This window comes from Hyperoodon ampullatus (genome assembly GCF_949752795.1).
Source record: "Hyperoodon ampullatus genome assembly, chromosome: 6".
Taxonomy (NCBI): domain Eukaryota; kingdom Metazoa; phylum Chordata; class Mammalia; order Artiodactyla; family Ziphiidae; genus Hyperoodon; species Hyperoodon ampullatus.
The window spans coordinates 39,526,096-39,544,351 of NC_136919.1; the positions used below are offsets into that span (position 1 = coordinate 39,526,096).

General features: G+C 35.6%; 1 protein-coding gene across 1 annotated transcript in view; it reads right to left on the minus strand.

Moving 5' to 3' along the window:
• Positions 1-18,256, minus strand: part of ERCC6L2 (ERCC excision repair 6 like 2) — a gene marked incomplete at both ends in the record, with an annotated part of 144,296 nt that overhangs the window by 45,644 nt on the left and 80,396 nt on the right. Inside the window, 2 exons of the mRNA XM_079706837.1 lie at positions 5,619-5,718; positions 16,451-16,546. Coding sequence (XP_079562963.1) covers positions 5,619-5,718; positions 16,451-16,546 — 196 coding nt within the window. The remainder of the gene's footprint in view (positions 1-5,618; positions 5,719-16,450; positions 16,547-18,256) is intronic.

Below are 18,256 nucleotides of genomic sequence, written 5' to 3' on the forward strand. Positions count from 1 at the left end.
TGGGATCCTCCCGGGCCGGGGCACGAACCCGTGTCCCCTGCATCGGCAGGAGGACTCTCAACCACTGCGCCACCAGGGAAGCCCCTGGATAACTGCATTTTTGAGAGGAGAGTTGAGGCGGGGGCAGTGAGGGAGAAGCAAGTTGCAGAACAATATGTAAAACTGAGTGTTTATAATGCATAAAGCTATTTTTATATGTACATATAAACAGGACGGTGTCCTTACTTGGGAGAAAACAAAGAATTTAAAGGTGATAAATCTTCAACTTCCTCTCAAACGGTTCAGGAAAAGAATAAAGATCATGGCTGAGAGAAAGAGAAAGCAAATGTGGTAAAATGTTAACAACTGGGGAATTTGGGTGAAGTTAATTGGGAGTTCTCTGTGCTGATCTTGTAACTCTTCTGTAAATATATATTAATTTCTAAATAAATTACATATATATGAAAGATGAATTTCTGAATGCCAAATTTTAGATTACATGCAATGCTCCAAACCTGAAGGAGTGCAGTTGCTGTATAAGTGATTTTTTTAAAGTATGAAATATACTTTATATTTTATGTTGTGAAGGCATTATCACAACAAACATAAACAAAAACATCAAAGGGCAAGTCCCCCTTGAACAACACAGATCATCCCTTATCAGTCTAACCAACACTGTAATGTTTAGGTTTATCCTTCCTAGATCTTTTTCAATGCAGTTAGAACTACTTATATATACATGTAGAAACAGTTTTATAAATAAACACAATTGATATACTTGTTCTGCAAGTTACTTTTGCCCCACTTAAAATGTCTTAAAGATTGTGCCACATCAGTACATTTGCTCTATAATCTTAAAAAAATTTTTTTTGCTGTATATGGGTATATCAGAATTTATGTTAATTGTTACTATTGCACATTTAGGCTGTTCCTTTTTTCATTTTTTGAACAAATACTAACAATTCTGAATATAAATCCTTGTCATCCTTCAATGTGCATATGTGAGAATATTTCTGCCAGGTAAATAGGGAGAAAGTGCATTTTAAAAATGCTGTTAAATTAGCTTCTAAAATAAGTGCACCAAGCTGTATTCTCAAAAACACTATATTAGCACCTCTTTAAAAATATCCCCACCAACAATGAGCAATGCCAATCTCCTCACCTCCCTAAAAAAACCCCCACAGAACAAAACAAAAATGTCTTTTGCAGAACGTGCAGAACACAATCTTATTTTTTACTTCTCCATTATAAGTGTAGTTAAACATCTTTTCATATACATGTTAACTGTATTTTTTCTTCACTAAAATGCCTAATCAGTCTTTTTATTGGTTTGTAGGAGTTCTTTATATATAATAGATGCTAATTTGTTTATTATACTTATGGTAAGCATCTTCTCTGGTCTCTCCTTTAATTTGGCTTATAGTTCGTTTGTCATATAGAAGTTTCATATAAAAATGTAGTCAAATTTACAATATTTGCCTTAGAGGCTATATCAGTTTCCTAAGGTTGCTGTAACAAAGTACCATAAACCAGGTGGTGTAAAACAACAGAAATTTATTCTCTCTCAGTTCTGGAGGATAAAAGTCTGAAATCAAGATATTGGCAGGGCCATGCTCTCTCTGAAGGTTCTAAGAGAATATCCTTCCTTTCCTCTTCCTAGTTTCTGGTGGTTGCTGGCAATCCTAGGCATTCCTCAGTTTGCAGCTTCATCACTCCGATCTTTGCCTCTGTCATCACATGGCATCCTCCTTCTGTGTCTGTCTGTATCCAAATTTCCCTCTTATAAGAAATCAGTCATTGAATTAGGGCCCACCGTAATAAAATAGGTTAAATAAGTATAACCTTATTTAACTTGATTACATCTGCAAAGACCTTACTTCCAAATAAGATCCCATTCACAGGTACCAGGGGTTAAGGACTTCAACATATGTTTTTTATTTTATGTTTCTTTTTGGGGGGAGGCACAATTCAACTTCTAACAGAGGCTTTGTTAAAGATTTTTACATTTATGTTCATGAGACATATTTGTCTATAATTTTCTGTTCTTGTAATGTCTTTGCCAATTCTGGCATCGGGATTCTTCTATCTTTCTAAAGTAGGCTGGAATTGTTCCCTCCTCTGTTCTCAAAAAGAATATTAAATGTTTGATAGAATTCACCACTGAGGGAAAAATTTCCACCACTGTGGAAAAGTTTTGAATTAAAAATTCACTTTCTTTGACAATATAGAGCTATGATTTCCCCTCATTTGAAGTTACTGCTCTGAAATATCCAGTATTGCTATTAAGAAGTTAGCTATCTATTTAATTCTAGTACTCTTGTAGACAATTTTTTTTTCTCTCCATGAAGCTTATCTCTGGAAATTTTAAGGGTTTTACAATTATAGAAAGACAATGTAAGTGTGGATCTATTTTCATTCATCCTATTTAACACTCAGTGGGTTCATATAATCTGTGGACTCTCATCCTTTGGGGCTTCTTCCTTCTCTTTCTTCTGTTCCCTTGCTCAACTATAAGACTGATATTGGAACTTCTAGATCTAGCCTTCATTTCTCCTAAGTTTTCTTACATGTGTTTGTTCTACCTCTGTCTTTTTGCTCTGTAATCTAATTGCATGGCTCTTTCTTTTAGATGAAAACTTTGTTCTTTGCTATTCAGCCTATTGCTGGAGTTTCTCATTTTCTGGATCTCTAATGGATTTTTTTTCTAGTAGTCTTTTGTTGTTCCCAGGGTCCTACAACCTCATTTACCCTTTTTTTTTTTTTTTTTTTTTTTTTGCGGTACGCGGGCCTCTCACTGTTGTGGCCTCTCCCGTTGCGGAGCACAGGCTCTGGACATGCAGGCTCCGCAGCCATGGCTCACGGGCCCAGCCACTCCGCGGCACGTGGGATCCTCCCGGACCGGGGCACAAACCCGTATTCCCTGCATTGGCAGGCGGACTCTCAACCACTGTGCCACCAGGGAAGCCCCTCATTTACCTTTTGAATAGTTATATTTCTTTAAAAATCTTTTACTCTTTTCTATTAATTTTGTTTTCTCTGATGTTAATTCTTTTTTAGTGCCTATATGAGTTCCTATATCTCTTGTAATAAATTATCATAAACTTGGTGGCTTAAAACAACAGAAATGTATTCTCTTACAGTTCTCACAGGAGGTTAGAAGTCTGATATCAGTATCACCAGAATGAAATCAAGTTTTGGCAGAGCCATGTTCTCTTCATAGGCTCTAGGGGAAGATCCATTCCTTGCCTCTTTTCACTTCTGGTGGCTGCCAGCATTCCTTAGTTTATAACTACATAGCTCCAATCTCGTCTCTGTGGTTACACTGGCTTCTCTTCTGTCTCTGTCAGATTTCCCTTTGCTTCCTCCTTATAAGAATGCTTATGATTTAGGGCCAACCTGGACAATCCAGGCTAATCTCCCCATCTCAAAAATCCTTAATTTAATCACATCTGCAAAGACCCTTTTTTCCATATAAAGTAACATTTATAGGTTCCAGGGATTAGGACCTGGTATCTTTGAGGGCCATTTTCATGGTGTTTATTTTCCTAAACTGTTCAATACTAATTATTTTTTTGGAGGCGTGGGGGGATATTCATCTGTCTTCAAATGCCTTACGGGCTTATCTAGGCCTACTGCAGTAATTATTCAAAGCAGGCAGCAGGTGGAGGGGTTTGCAAGTATTTATTATTTTGGACTTTCTTCTCGATTTCAGCAAAAATTTAGAGCTTTGTTTCCTTCCTTCCAGTATTTCTACTTATTGTTCCTACTTGAGAGCAGACATTTCCATTGTCTGCAATCTGGTACAATGGGGGAAAGATCATAAGGGTTAAACCACCTTGTTAGATCATTAATAATGCCCCAAAGAGGGGGCATCACAGTTAACCCAAGGCTCCTTTCTATTTTTAGTATCTGTTGACTCTAAGCTTGGAATATTCACAAGTTGTACCTACCTTTTCCAGTAGTCTTCTCATGACTGAGTTTAGCTTTGTTTCTTCCTTCAATCTCATCTCAACTGCCCTTTGTCTTTCAGGGTTCCTTATCATTTTTGGCCCACAGAGAGAACTATTTTTTCTTTCCAACATTTTTATAGGATTTTTAAACATCATTTTGGATTGTTTTCCCCCCAAGAGATTTGAGGAACACTTGTGAGGCTAGAGTGTGTTTGCCATTTGCACCCTTGGTTCAAATTCCAATCAATGTTTAAATCACATTTATGCCATTTCCTCATATGATTGCCATCTTAACTTTATTTGTGCTTATCAAGTTGTATGGCTGAATGTTCCTTAAGTGGCTTCTTTTAATAAGCAATTAGATCATACAAAGTTCTGAAAACTTAAATTACTCTTATCTTCTGAAGCTTTTTTATTACATATTATTATATATTATATAACAGGCCATTTTATTTCATTAAATGAGTCAGATGAAAAGGCAAAAAGGAAATATATATAGTAATGGGATCAAGAAAACTTACTATGTGATTGAGGAAAGACTCTTACTTGTGACAAGTCAAAGATAGTATCCTAAACAGCTGCTCCTAAGATGAAAAAATAATATCCTACTTTTTTCCAAGATTAATGTCTGAAAAAATAATTTTCAAGTAGTTGTGCTATACCTAAGAACAAAAAGATTAAAGGTTTCTTACAGAGCTAAATGCTTTAAGAAAAATAAACACTGCTGTGTACAATTCTATTTTTAGAATTAAGAAAATAGCATAAATTTAAGACTGGATCATTCTTAGGTTAACTACCACCACATGTGGCAGATGTTTGCTCTTAAACAGATTCCAGCTGAATATATAGGGAGTAATTCAAATTTAACATTTATAATTAAACTTGAACCTCATTCCAGATCTTCTCAAGTGGGCAGTTACAGACTAACTAAACTTTATTTAGAGGCATAAATGGAGTAGTAATTGATACCCTAAGGGTATTAAAGAGTTAATGCAATTTTAGATGAATTTTAAAAGCACCAGCACAGTAGTTAGTGCACTTGAGTTCTGTTCCTATAATTTCATTTACTGGGGTGTCCTGGATCCCAGTTTCATTATATACAACATGAAACATTTGTATTAGATATCCCTAAGGTATTCCTCTCCAATCTTCTTCATGCACACATAGATAATGGAAACATGTGAACATCTACTCAAAGAGGAGGTTACTCAAGGCTGGAAGCTGGCTTAGATAATCTTGCTGCCCAGAGAGCTGTAGGATGTCTGGGTGCACCTGTACCCCATCTGTGGCATACACTTACATCTTGGCCCACAGTTTGGGGAGCTGTGACCTTGCTACTCAAATTGTGATCTGCAGACTAGTAGTGTTGGCAATTCTGGGAGCTTGTTAAAAATGCAGAATCTTGTGCTCCACCCAGAACTACTAAATCAGAATCTAAATTTTAAAGATCCCTAGGTAATTCATGTGCACATTAAAGAAGTACTGCTCTAAGAAACTTTCAGCTCTAAAATTCAATGAACTTAAGATTTAATCTGTTTTACAGAAGTGTATTCTAGAGTGTATTTCATAATCTTATTAAATTTTTTATTATAGCTAGAATAAAATAAAAAACATATTTGTACACAAATTTATTATTTTTGAAAACTGACAAGTGTTTACTTTTAATTAGAAAAAGGGAAATATATTTACCTGCTTGTATACCTGTCGTAAGTACATGATCTCCTCCACAGTTCCCAAGGATATCAGCCTAAGCACTTTGACATCTCTGCATTGCCCAATCCTATATGCTCTGTAAAAACATTAAAAAGAGAAGGCAACCAAGATCAAGTGAAACAACTTCGGGTTCAGGAGGTAGCTTTTGGATATAAAAATGAAATATTGCTAAAATTTTAATTTAAAAAGAAATATCTTATGTTTAGATATGCTATATTATTTAATAATAATGTAAAAACAGAAATTCATATAAAAAGGCCAGTCATTGAGAAGGAAAGTATTATAGAAAAAAATATACATATCAACTTCACTTCTGTTATAAACATCACCTTCTACTGTGCAAAAACTTTTCCTAAATTCAGATTTTTCTTTTATGGCAGTCTTAAGCTTATGAATGATTCCATTTATATAAAACTCTCAAAAACGCAAACTAATCCAGTGACAGAAAGCAGATCAGTGGTTGCTTGGTGGGGGGGCCTGGGAGGGGCCAGATGGATGGATTACAAAGTGGCACAAGGAAAATTTGGGGGGTGATGGATATGTTCACTATCTTGATTGTGGTAATGGTTCCATGGTGTATACCTACAGCAAAACTTATCAGCTGTACACTTTAAATATGTGCAGTTTACTATATGTTAATTATATCTCAACAAAACTGTTAAAAAAACCTTGGAGGTAAAGCAGTAATCAACTGGCAAGCCTATGGAAGTGCAGATTTACAGCCTTCATCCAGAGATTTCCAAGCAGTTTGTCTGACTGGATCACTCAGTTGATTAGTACCCCAGGTGTTTTGATATGGACTGCAGTGCTAATTAAAACTCTTAACCTGACTCACCACACTTATTAACTATAGGTCCAGTCCCCGTAGCTTCTCCCAGGTGGAGACTTTATTGGATGTTCTGAATGAGGTCACCTGTTTCTAAATACCTGTTATAGTCATGGGAGATCAGGGGCAAAGCCATACTGCTTCATGCTTGAAAATGTTACAATTTGGGGGAAATTTAATTTTGACCTTATAAAGTCACACTGTATTGTTATATTTGGTGCTCCTTCTGCCTCCTTTACCCATTCCTCCTCACAGAGAAGGGCTTTTACTAGAGGACATCTTGGTACTGAAAATCTTGCATTCCCAGAAAAGAATGGGGGCTCCTGTGACACAGCAAAGCCAGGGGTAAGTTACTGCAATTCTCACTTCCATCCTGCAGCCTGGATAGAGAGGGACTCATAATCCCTTTCTCTCCCACAATGGATTTGGGTCTAAAAAAAATAAATATGTATCTAAGGAAATGTCTTTTGGGTGTAAGGCAATTGTTTGCTGAATGGGATAGATTCTGTCAGTATACATATTCTTGAAGCTTTACAGACAAAAACCTTATAACATGTTACACTGGACCTATGCTTATCATTTTCTAGGTCTATCAAGTACAGATATGTAAATGGTCTTTTATCATGCAAAGACAAGTGTCGAGAAACTGTTATACAGTGTGGAGGTCAGTATTTTCATTTCTCTTCTTTGCTCCTCCTGTCAGAGTAAATGGAAGGAGAGGGAGAGGAAGAGGAATTCTGTTCATTTAGTTTTACTGTCAACTAACTTCCACTGAAAGCCAAAGCACAGTGAACTGTGTTTCGAGGGAACACTGGGATAAATAAGTCTTGATGGCCTAGATGAAAAAGAACAAAATTACAACAAATGTTGTTAAGACAAAAGGAAATGGATATTTTTCTGTGGTTTTCATTTGACTATTTTCCTGGGCAGTTGTCACTGGCAAGAGGCTGGTTAAAAGTGCAGGCTCTGCAAGTCAGACTGTGTGGATTCAAATTTATTCTATCTTAAATTGATGCCAACTTAATTTTACAGCTCTGCTTTCACCTTTTATCTTATTGATGTTATAAATTATATCTTTATATGTCATGTATTCATTAGCAGATTTATAATCATTTTTATGCATTTGTCTTTTAAATCCTGTAGAAAACAAGGAGAAGAATTATAAGCCAAAATTATAATAATACTGGTTTTGATATTTGTTTATGTACTTACCTGTACTGGAGAACTTTATATTTTCATATGACTTTGAGATATCATTAGAGTCCTTTCACTTGAAATTGAAACTCTCTCTTTAACATTTCTCCTTAGTATAGATCAACAGAACAGAATAGAGAGCCCAAAAATAAACCCAAGCACCTATGGTCAACTAATCTATGACAAAGAAGGCAAGAATATACAATGGAGAAAACAGTCTCTTCAATAAGTGGTTCTGGGAAAACTGGACAGCCACATGTAAAACAATGAGAATAGAACATTTACTCACCAACTACAAAAATAAACTCCAAATGGATTAAAGACCTAAATGTAAGAATTGAAACTATAAAACTCCTAGAAGAGAACATAGAACAATCTTTGACATAAATCTTAGCAACAGTTTTTGGATCAGTCTCCTAAGGCAAAAGAAACAACAGCAAAAATAAATAAATGGGACCTAATCAAACTTACAAGCTTTTGCACAGCAAAGGAAACCATTGACAAAACAAGACAACAACCTAAAGAATGGGAGAAAATATTTGCTAATGATATGACCATCAAGGGGTTAATATCGAAAAAAAATAAATAGCTCATACAACTCAACATCAAAAAAAACAATGTCAAAAAACCCAAACAATCCAATCAAAAAATGGGGCAGAAGAGCTGAAAAGACATTTTCCTAAGAAGACATATACACAGCTAATGGGCACAGGAAAAGATGCTCAACATTGCTAATTTTTAGAGAAATGCAAATCAAAATGACAATGAGCTATCACCTCATACCCCTTAGAATAGCTATCATCACAAAGACCACAAATAACAAATGTTGGCAAGGATGTGGGGAAAAGGGAACACTTGTACACTGTTGGTGGGAATGTAAATTTGGTACAGCCACTATGGAAAACAGTATGGAGGTTCCTCAAAAAACTAAAAATAGAACTATGTTATAATCCAGCAATTCCACTTCTGTGTATATATCTGGAAAAAATGAAAACACTAATTTGAAAGATACATGCACCCCAATGTCCACAGAAGTATTAATTACAATAGCCAAGATATGTAAGCAATCCAGTGTCCATCAACATACAAATGGATAAAGAAGATGTGGTACATATATAGAATGGATTATTTTTCAGCCATAAAAAAAAGAATGAAATTCTGCCAACTGCAGCGTCATGGATGGACCTGGAGAATATTATGCTTACTGAATTAAGTCAGACAGATAAAGAAAAATACTATATGATATCACTTATATGTGAAACCTAAAAAATAAAACAAGTGAATGTATATAGAAAAACAAAAACAGAATTACAGATATAGAAAACAAACTCGTGCTTACCAGTGGGGAGAGGGAAGCGGGTGGGGATGAGATACGGGTATGGGATTAAGAGATGAAACTACTGTATATAAAATAGATTAGCAACAAAGAGATATTGTATAGCACAGGGAATTATAGCCATTATCTTGTAATAACTTTCAATGGAGTGTAATCTGTAAAAATACTGAATTGCTATGCTGTATATCCAAAACTAATATACTACTGTAAGTCAACTATACTTCATTTAAAAAATACTATAATATGTCAGTTGTATCTCAGTAATAAAAAATACAGAAATACAACTTTAAAAATACACTAGAAGGAATTAACAGTTGATTATATGATACAGAGGAATGGATCAGTGAGCTGGTAGACACAGCAGTGGAAATCACTGAAGGAACAGATAAAAGAAAATGGAATAAAAAGAAAGGAGGACAGTTTGAGACTTCTGGGACTACATCAAGCATACTAGCATTCACATTATAGGGGTCCCAGAAGAAGAGGGAGAAAGGGGCAGAGACCATATTTGAAGACATAATAGCTGAAAACTTCCCTAACCTGGAAAAGGAAAGACATACAGGTCCAGGAAGCACAAAACAGGATCAACCTAAATAGGAGCACACCAAGAAACATTGCAATTAAAACTGTAAAAATTATAGATAAAGAGAGAATATTAAAAAGCAGCAAAAGGAAAAGCAACAAGTTACATACAAAGGCACTTCCATAATGCTATCAGCTGACTTTTCAGGAGAAACTCTGCAGGGCCAGAAGTGAGTGGCAAGATATACTTAAAGTGATGAAAGGGAAAAACCTACAACCAAGAATACTCTATTTGGCAAGGCTTTCATATAGATTTGATGGAGAGATCAAAAGTTTTACAGACAAGCAAAAGCTAAGAGTTCTGCATCACCAAACCAGCTTCCAAGAAATGTTACAGGAACTTTTCTACATGAAAAAGAAAAGGCCACATCTAGATACATGAAAATAACGAAAGGAAAAAAATCTCATTGGTAAAGGCAAATATACAGTAACGGTAGTAAATCAACCATGTATAAAGCTAGTAGGATGGTTTAAAGACAAAAGTAGTAAAATTGTGTATATCCATTATAAGTAGTTGAGGGCTACATAAATCAAAAAGATGTAAAATATGATGTCAAAACCAGTAAACATGGCGGGTGAGGAGAGTAAAAATTTAGGGTTCTTAAGTGTATGTGAACGATCAGCAATTTATGTTATCCTTTTGAAGAACTTTTGGCAGCCACAAACCAAAAATCTAAACACACACAAAAAAGAGAAAGGAATGCCAACATAGCACTAAAGATAGCCATCAAATCACAAGGAAGAGAAGAAAGACACAAAAATAATTACAAAAACAACGACCAAACAATTAACAAAATGGAAAGGAGAACATACCTATCACTAATTACTTTAAAAATATATGGACTAGATGCTACAATCAAAAGACACAGAGTGGGGGCTTCCCTGGTGGCGCAGTGGTTGAGAGTCCGCCTGCCGATGCAGGGGACATGGGTTCATGCCCCGGTCCAGGAAGATCCCACATGCCACAGAGCGGCTAGGCCCGTGAGCCATGGCCGCTGAGCCTGCACGTCTGGAGCCTGTGCTCCGCAACGGGAGAGGCCACAACAGTGAGAGGCCCGCATACCGCAAAAAAAAAAAAAAAAAAAAAAAAGATACAGAGTGGCTCATTGGATACAAAAACAAGACCCATCTATATGCTGCATACAAGAGACTCACTCTTGAGCTAAAGATACACAGACTGAAAGTGAGGCAATGGGAAAAGGTATTCCTTGAAAATGGAAAGGAAAAGAAAACTGTGGCGGCAATACTTATATCAGAAAAAATAGACTGTAAAACAAAGACTGTAGTAAGAGACAAAGAAAGACATTACATAATGATCAAGGGATCAATTCAAGAAGAAGGTATAACACTTGTAAATGGATGTGCACCCAGCACAGGAGGACCTAAATACATAAAGCAAATTATTAACAGACATAAAGGGATAGACTGACAGTAATACAATAATAGTAGGGAACTTTAACACCCAACTGACATTACTGGACAGATCATCCAGACAGAAAATCAATCAGGAAACACTGGCCTTAAACAACATATTATATCAGATGGACTTAACAGATAACTATAGAATATTCCATCCAAAAGCAGAAGAATGCATATTTTTTTCAAGTTCACATGGAACACTGTCCAGGATAGACAATATGCTATGCAACAAACAAGTCTTAGTAAATTTAAGATTGGAATCATATCAAGCATCTTTTCTGACACAACAATATGAGACTAGAAGTCTAATACTAAAAAAAAAAAACTTGCAAAAACACAAACACGTGAGTTTAAACAATACGCTACTAAACAACCAACGGATCACTGAAGAAATCAGAGAAGAAATAAAAATATACCTGGACACAAATGAAAATGGAAACACAATGATCCAAAATCTATGGGACTCAGCAAGAGCAGTTTCGAGGCTTACAGCATTACAAGCCTACCACAGGAAACAAGAAAAAACCCAAATCAACAACTTAAACTTACACCTAAAGGAATTAGAAAAAGAAAAAACAAAACTGAAAGTTAGTGAAGGAAAGAAATGAAGATCAGAACAGAAATAAATGAGAGACCTAAAAAAAAAAAAGACAAGATCAATGAAACTAAGAGCTGGTTCTTCAAAAGGATAACAAAGATTGATAAACCTTTAGCCAGACTCTTCAAAAAAAGAGAGAAGACTTCAATCAATAAAATCAGAAATGAAAAAGAAGTTACAACTGATACCACAGAAATACAAAGGATCATAAAAGATTACTACAGTTTTATGCCAATAAAGTGAACAACTTAGAAGAAATGAACAAATTCCTAGAAATGAATAATCTCCCAAGACTGAACCAGGAACAAATAGAAATTTTAAACAGACTAATTACCAGTAAGAAAATTGAATCAGTAATCACAAAACTACCAACAAAAAACAGTGTAGGACCAGAGAGCTTCACAGTTGAATTCAACAAACATTTAGAGAAGAATTAACAATATCCTTCTCAAACTGTTCCAAAAAAATTGCAAAAGCACACTTTCAAGTTCATTCTATGAGGCCAGCATTGCCCTGATACCAAAACCATACAAATATATCATAAAAAAAGAAAATTACAGGCTAATATCACTGATGAACATAGGTGCAAAAATCCTCAACAAAATGTAGCAAACTGAATTCAACAGTACATTAAAAGGATCATACACACCAATCACAAGCAATGAAATTGAAACTGTGATAAAAAATCTTCCAACAAACAAAAGCCTAGGAACTGATGGCTTCACAGGTGAATTCTATCAAATATTTCGAGAAGAGCTAACACCTATCCTTCTCAAACTCTTCCAAAATATAGCAGAGGGAGGAACAGTCCCAAACTCATTCTACAAGGCCACCATCACCCTGATACCAAAACCAGACAAAGATGTCACAAGGAAGGAAAACTACAGGCCAATATCACTGATGAACACAGAGGCAAAAATCCTCAACAAAATACTAGCAAACAGAATCCAGCAGCACATTAAAAGGATCATACACCATGACCAAGTGGGGTTTATCCCAGGAATGCAAGGATTGATCAATATATACAAATCAATCAATGTGATACAACATATTAACAAACTGAAGGATAAAGACCATATGATCATCCCAATAGATGCAGAAAAAGCTTTTGACAAAATTCATTTATGATAAAAACCTTCCAGAAAGTAGGCATAGAGGGCACTTAGCTCAACATAATAAAGGCCATATATGACAAACCCACAGCCAACATCATCCTCAATGGTGAAAAACCGAAACCATTTCCACCAAGATCAGGAACAAGACAAGTTTGCCCACTCTCACCGCTATTAGTCAACATAGTTTTGGAAGTTTTAGCCACAGCAATCAGAGAAGAAGAAGAAATAAAAGGAATCCAAATCGGAAAAGAAGGAGTAACGCTGTCACTGTTTGCAGATGACATGATACTATACATAGAGAATCCTAAAGATGCTACCAGAAAACTACTAGAGCTAATCAATGAATTTGGTAAAGTAGCAGGATACAAAATTAATGCACAGAAATCCCTGGCATTCCTATATACTAATGATGAAAAATCTGAAAGTGAAATCAAGAAAACACTCCCATTTACCATTGCAACAAAAAGAATAAAATACCTAGGAATAAACCTTCCTAAGGAGACAAAAGACCTGTACAGAAAACTAAAAGACACTGATGAAAGAAATTAAAGATGATATAAACAGATGGAGAGATATACCATGTTCTTGGATTGGAAGAATCAACATTGTGAAAATGACTCTACTACCCAAAGCAATCTACAGATTCAATGCAATCCCTGTCAAACTACCAATGGCATTTTTCACAGAGCTAGAACAAAAAATTTCACAATTTGTATGGAAACACAAAAGACCCCAAATAGCCAAAGCAATCTTGAGAAGGAAAAACAGAGCTGGAGGAAACAGGTTATCTGACTTCAGACTATGCTACAAAGCTAAAATAATCAAGACATTATGATACTGGCACAAAAAGAGAAATATAGATCAATGAAACAGGATAGAGAGCCCAGAGACAAACCCATGCACATATGGTCACCTTATCTTTGATAAAGGAGGCAAGAATATAAAGTGGAGAAAAGGCAGTCTCTTCAATAAGTGGTGCTGGGAAAACTGGACAGCTACATGTAAAAGAATGAAATTAGAACACTCGGTAACACCATACAGAAAAGTAAACTCAAAATGGATTAAAGACCTAAATGTAAGGCCAGACACTATAAAACTCTTAGAGGAAGACATAGGCAGAACACTCCATGACATAAATCACAGCAAGATTCTTTTTGATCCACCTCCTAGAGAAATGGAAATAAAAACAAAAATAAACAAATGGGACCTAATGAAACTCAAAAGCTTTTGCACAGCAAAGGAAAACATAAACAAGATGAAAAGATAACCCTCAGAATTGGAGAAAATATTTGCAAATGAAGCAACTGATAAAGGATTAATCTCTAAAATTTACAAGCAGCTCATGCAGCTCAATATCAAAAAAAAACCAAAACAACCCAATCCAATAATGGGCAGAAGACCTAAATAGACATTTCTCCAAAGAAGATATACAGATTGCCAACAAACACATGAAAGTATGCTCAACATCACTAATCATTAGAGAAATGCAAATCAAAACTACAATGTGGTATCACCTCACACCAGTCAGATTGGCCATCATCAAAAAATCTACCAATAAATGCTGGAGAGGGTGTGGAGAAAAGGGAACCCTCTTGCACTGTTGGTGGGAATGTAAATTGATACAGCCACTATGGAGAACAGTTTGGATGTTCCTTAAAAACCTAAAAATAGAATTACCATACTACCCAGCAATCCCACTACCGGGCATATACCCTGAGAAAACCATAATGCAAAGAGTCACGTACCACAATGTTCATTGCAGCTCTATTTACAATAGTCAGGACATGGAAGCAACCTAAGTGTCCGTCAAGAGATGAATGGATAAAGAAGTTGTGGCACATATATACAATGGAATATTACTCAGTCATTAAAAGAAATGAAATGGAGTTATTTGTAGTGAGGTGGATGGACCTATAGTCTGTCATACACAGTGAAGTAAGTCAGAAAGAGAAAAACAAATAGTGTATGCTAACACATATATATATGGAATCTAAAAAAAATGATTCTGAAGAACCTACGGGCAAACATGAAAAAAGACGTAGAGAATGGAACTGTGGACATGGGGAGGGGGAAGGGTAAGCTGGGAAGAAGTGAAAGAGTCGCATGGACATATATACACTACCAAATGTAAACATAGCTAGTGGGAAGCAGCTGCATACCACAGGGAGATCAGCTCAGTGCTTTGTGACCACCTAGAGGGTTGGTATAAGGAGGGTGGGAGGGAGATGCAACAGGGAGGGGATATGGGGATATATGTATATGTATAGCAGATTCATTTTGTTATAGAGCAAAAAGTAACACAATGTTGTAAAGCAATTATACTCCAATAAAGATTTTTTTAAAAAAAAGGAAAATGGAGAAAAAAACAGTTAAAAAAAAGGGTCATATACCATGATCAAGTGAGATTTATCCCAGGGACACAAGTATGGTTCAATCTCTGCAAATCAATCAATGTGATATACCACGTTAACACATTAAAGAATAAAAATCATATTATCATCTCAATAGATGTGGAAAAAGCTTTTGAAAAAATTCAACATCAATTTATGATAAAAACTCTCAAAAACGTGAGTACAGAGGCAACATACCTCAACATAATAAAGGCCACATATGATAAGTCCAGAGCTAACAACATACTGAATGGTGAAATATTGAAAGCATTTCTCTAAGATCAGGAACAAGAGAAGAATGCCCACTCTGGACACTTTTATTCAACATAGTATTGGAAGTCTTTGCCACAGCAATTAGGCAAGAAAAAGAAATAAAAGTATCCAAATTAGAGAGGAAGAAGTAAAACTGTCAGTGTTTACAGGTGACATGACACTATACATAGAAAATTCTAATGATGCCAGCAAAAACTACTAGAGCTCATCAATGAATTTGGTAAGGCTGCAGGATACAAAATTAATAAACAGAAATCTGCTGCATTTCTATATGCTAACAATGAACTATTAGAAAGAGAAATTAAGAACATATCCCATTCACAATCACATCAAAAAGAATAAAATATCTAGAAATAAATTTAACTAAGGAGGTAAAAGAACTTTACTCAGAAAACTATAAGACACTGATGAAATGGACTGTATAAGAAAGCTGGGTTTCAATGCTTTATGATCTGGTCCAAACATCCACTGCAAGAACCTTTTGTCAGCCTCATTCCCCACTTATTTATAAAATTTATGAAATGATTCTTTCAGTTTTGATCAAGGAGCACATGTTATAGGTTAATCCCTCTTTATGTGCAAGGTGTGGGAGAGGAATTTTAGAGTCAGCACATTAATTAATTTCCCATAAGGATGTACTTTAGTCTACTCCCATATCCTTTAGTTGCTGAACCCATGCTTGAATTTCTCTGTGCTCTCCTGTTGACTTGGGATTGTGGCTTTTCTCTGCTGGTTCCTTCCTTCATCATAAAAATTCTCCCACGAGTTTCTCAAAACTTCTGATCTACTAGTAGTGACCTTTCTATTTTCCTGCAGTACTGGGGATTTATTCTTTCTTCTAAATTAATCTTGTCACAATAATGGGATTTTGAGATGAATGGAAAATTAATGGCTATTGTCAGCCTGCCATTTGTATTCAGAAGTTCAGGGTTATCTTAAATAAAAGTTTAAAATTTTTTTACAAGGTCTTCCCTATCTTCTAATGACAGTCATATTGTAAGCAACCTAAAAAATTCAGGAGCATTTTTAGATTAAAAGTATTTGCAGGTCACTTTAAATTCTGTCACCATTGTACCTGTCAATTGCTTGAAGATCATTGGCTGGATTCCATGTAGGATCAAATAATACTACCACATTGGCACCAACAAAATTGAGGCCTAGTCCACCAGCCCTGGAGTAAACAGAAAAGAGCACATTAAAACAGCAAAAATAAATTTTGCTCCCTAAATTATGCCAGGTTTCTATAACCAAATCAACACAATATTACATTAACATTATAAAAGTAAGGTGATTAAAAGACAAATATGCCACAAGTAAAATGGCTATGGAACAATTTTTTTTGTACCACTCTAGAATATCCCTAAGAAATTTGAGCATTAGAGACCATGTAAGTAGGTTGTGCTGGTTTTTACATTTATTTGGATACTCAAATACTATTCTCGAAGATTTTCCTAACATAAGTTTTAAAAACTGCTAGTATACTCCAGCTAAATAAATATACACACTTAAAAAAATGCGCTTCTCCTTATTCCTCCCACTAAGTGCAGCTAAAAACCCTGGGCATTATATATAAAATAAAACACAAGATTATGAAAGGTAGAGAGAATACAGATTGGCTAGAGACCACAAAACCTAAGGAATGACATGGCAGTGAGTTCCCTGGCTTTATTTTTGCCTAATATAACCCAGATTGGGTTCTGGAGAAGCCAGTGAACTGGAAATGCCAGCAGCCAACAGTCACAGACCAAAAAAGCCCCAAGAAAAGCCTTCTTCCTTTAGCCAAAGAACCAGGAAAGATACAGAGTTTTAAGACAGAAAAATGTTAGATAATGAACAGCCTATTCTTGCAAACACCACAGAAAAAAAAACTGTGGCTCCAACCCTAACCTGGTCAGCAAAGGCTAAGTGAGGAGACTAAATTCCCACCTTTGACAGTAATGAGGTACCTCTCATTCTCACTCTGGTGGTATGAGAGAAGACTGATTGAGGAGCCAGAACTTTTCATTTCTGCCCAGCTATAACCAGGCCCCTCTGTAGTGTGGGTGGAAGCCATGGAGAAATAGCAATGAAGTGCCTCAAACTCAGGATGTCAACAGAGGCCAAGCAAGAGACACGGATTTCCAGCCCATGTGGCTGGCATGGTGTCTGGGTAAAACAGAAGTTTTATATAAGATACAGAGTTTCATAACATAATACTCAAAATGTCGAGCATACAATAAAAAATTACTAGTCTTACCAAGGTCTAGGAAAATCTCAATTTCTATAAGAAAAGATAATTAACATATGACAACACTGCAAAGAAGCAGATGTTGGAATTATCAGACAAGGATTTTAATGCAGCCACAGTAAAAATGCTTCAAAAAACAATTATAAATATGCTTGAAACAATTTAAAAATAGAAAATCTCAGCAAAGAAAGAGAGGATACCAAATGAAAATTTTAGAATTGAAAAATTACTGAATTACAAAACTTGCTGGATGGACTTGATAGTACAGTGGAGATGACAGATGATAGAATCAATAAACATAAGAGCAGGTCAATATTATTGATATTTACCCAATCTGAACAACAGAAAGAAAATATACTGAAAAAAAAATAACATTCTTAGAGGCCTGAGGGACAGTAACAGAAGAGCTAACACTTAGCTAACACTAATCATTGTAGTCCTGGGAGAAAAGAGAGAGTGAGACTGAAAAAATATTGAAAGAAATATAGCTGAAAACTTCCCAAATTTGGGAAAAGAGATAAACTTACAGAATGCAAAAAGTTGCATGAACTCCCAAAATGATAAACCCAAAGGAACCTACACTAAAATACAGCATAATTAAACTTCTGCAAACAAAAGACAAAGAAAAACTCTTGAAAGCAGTCAGAGAGAAAT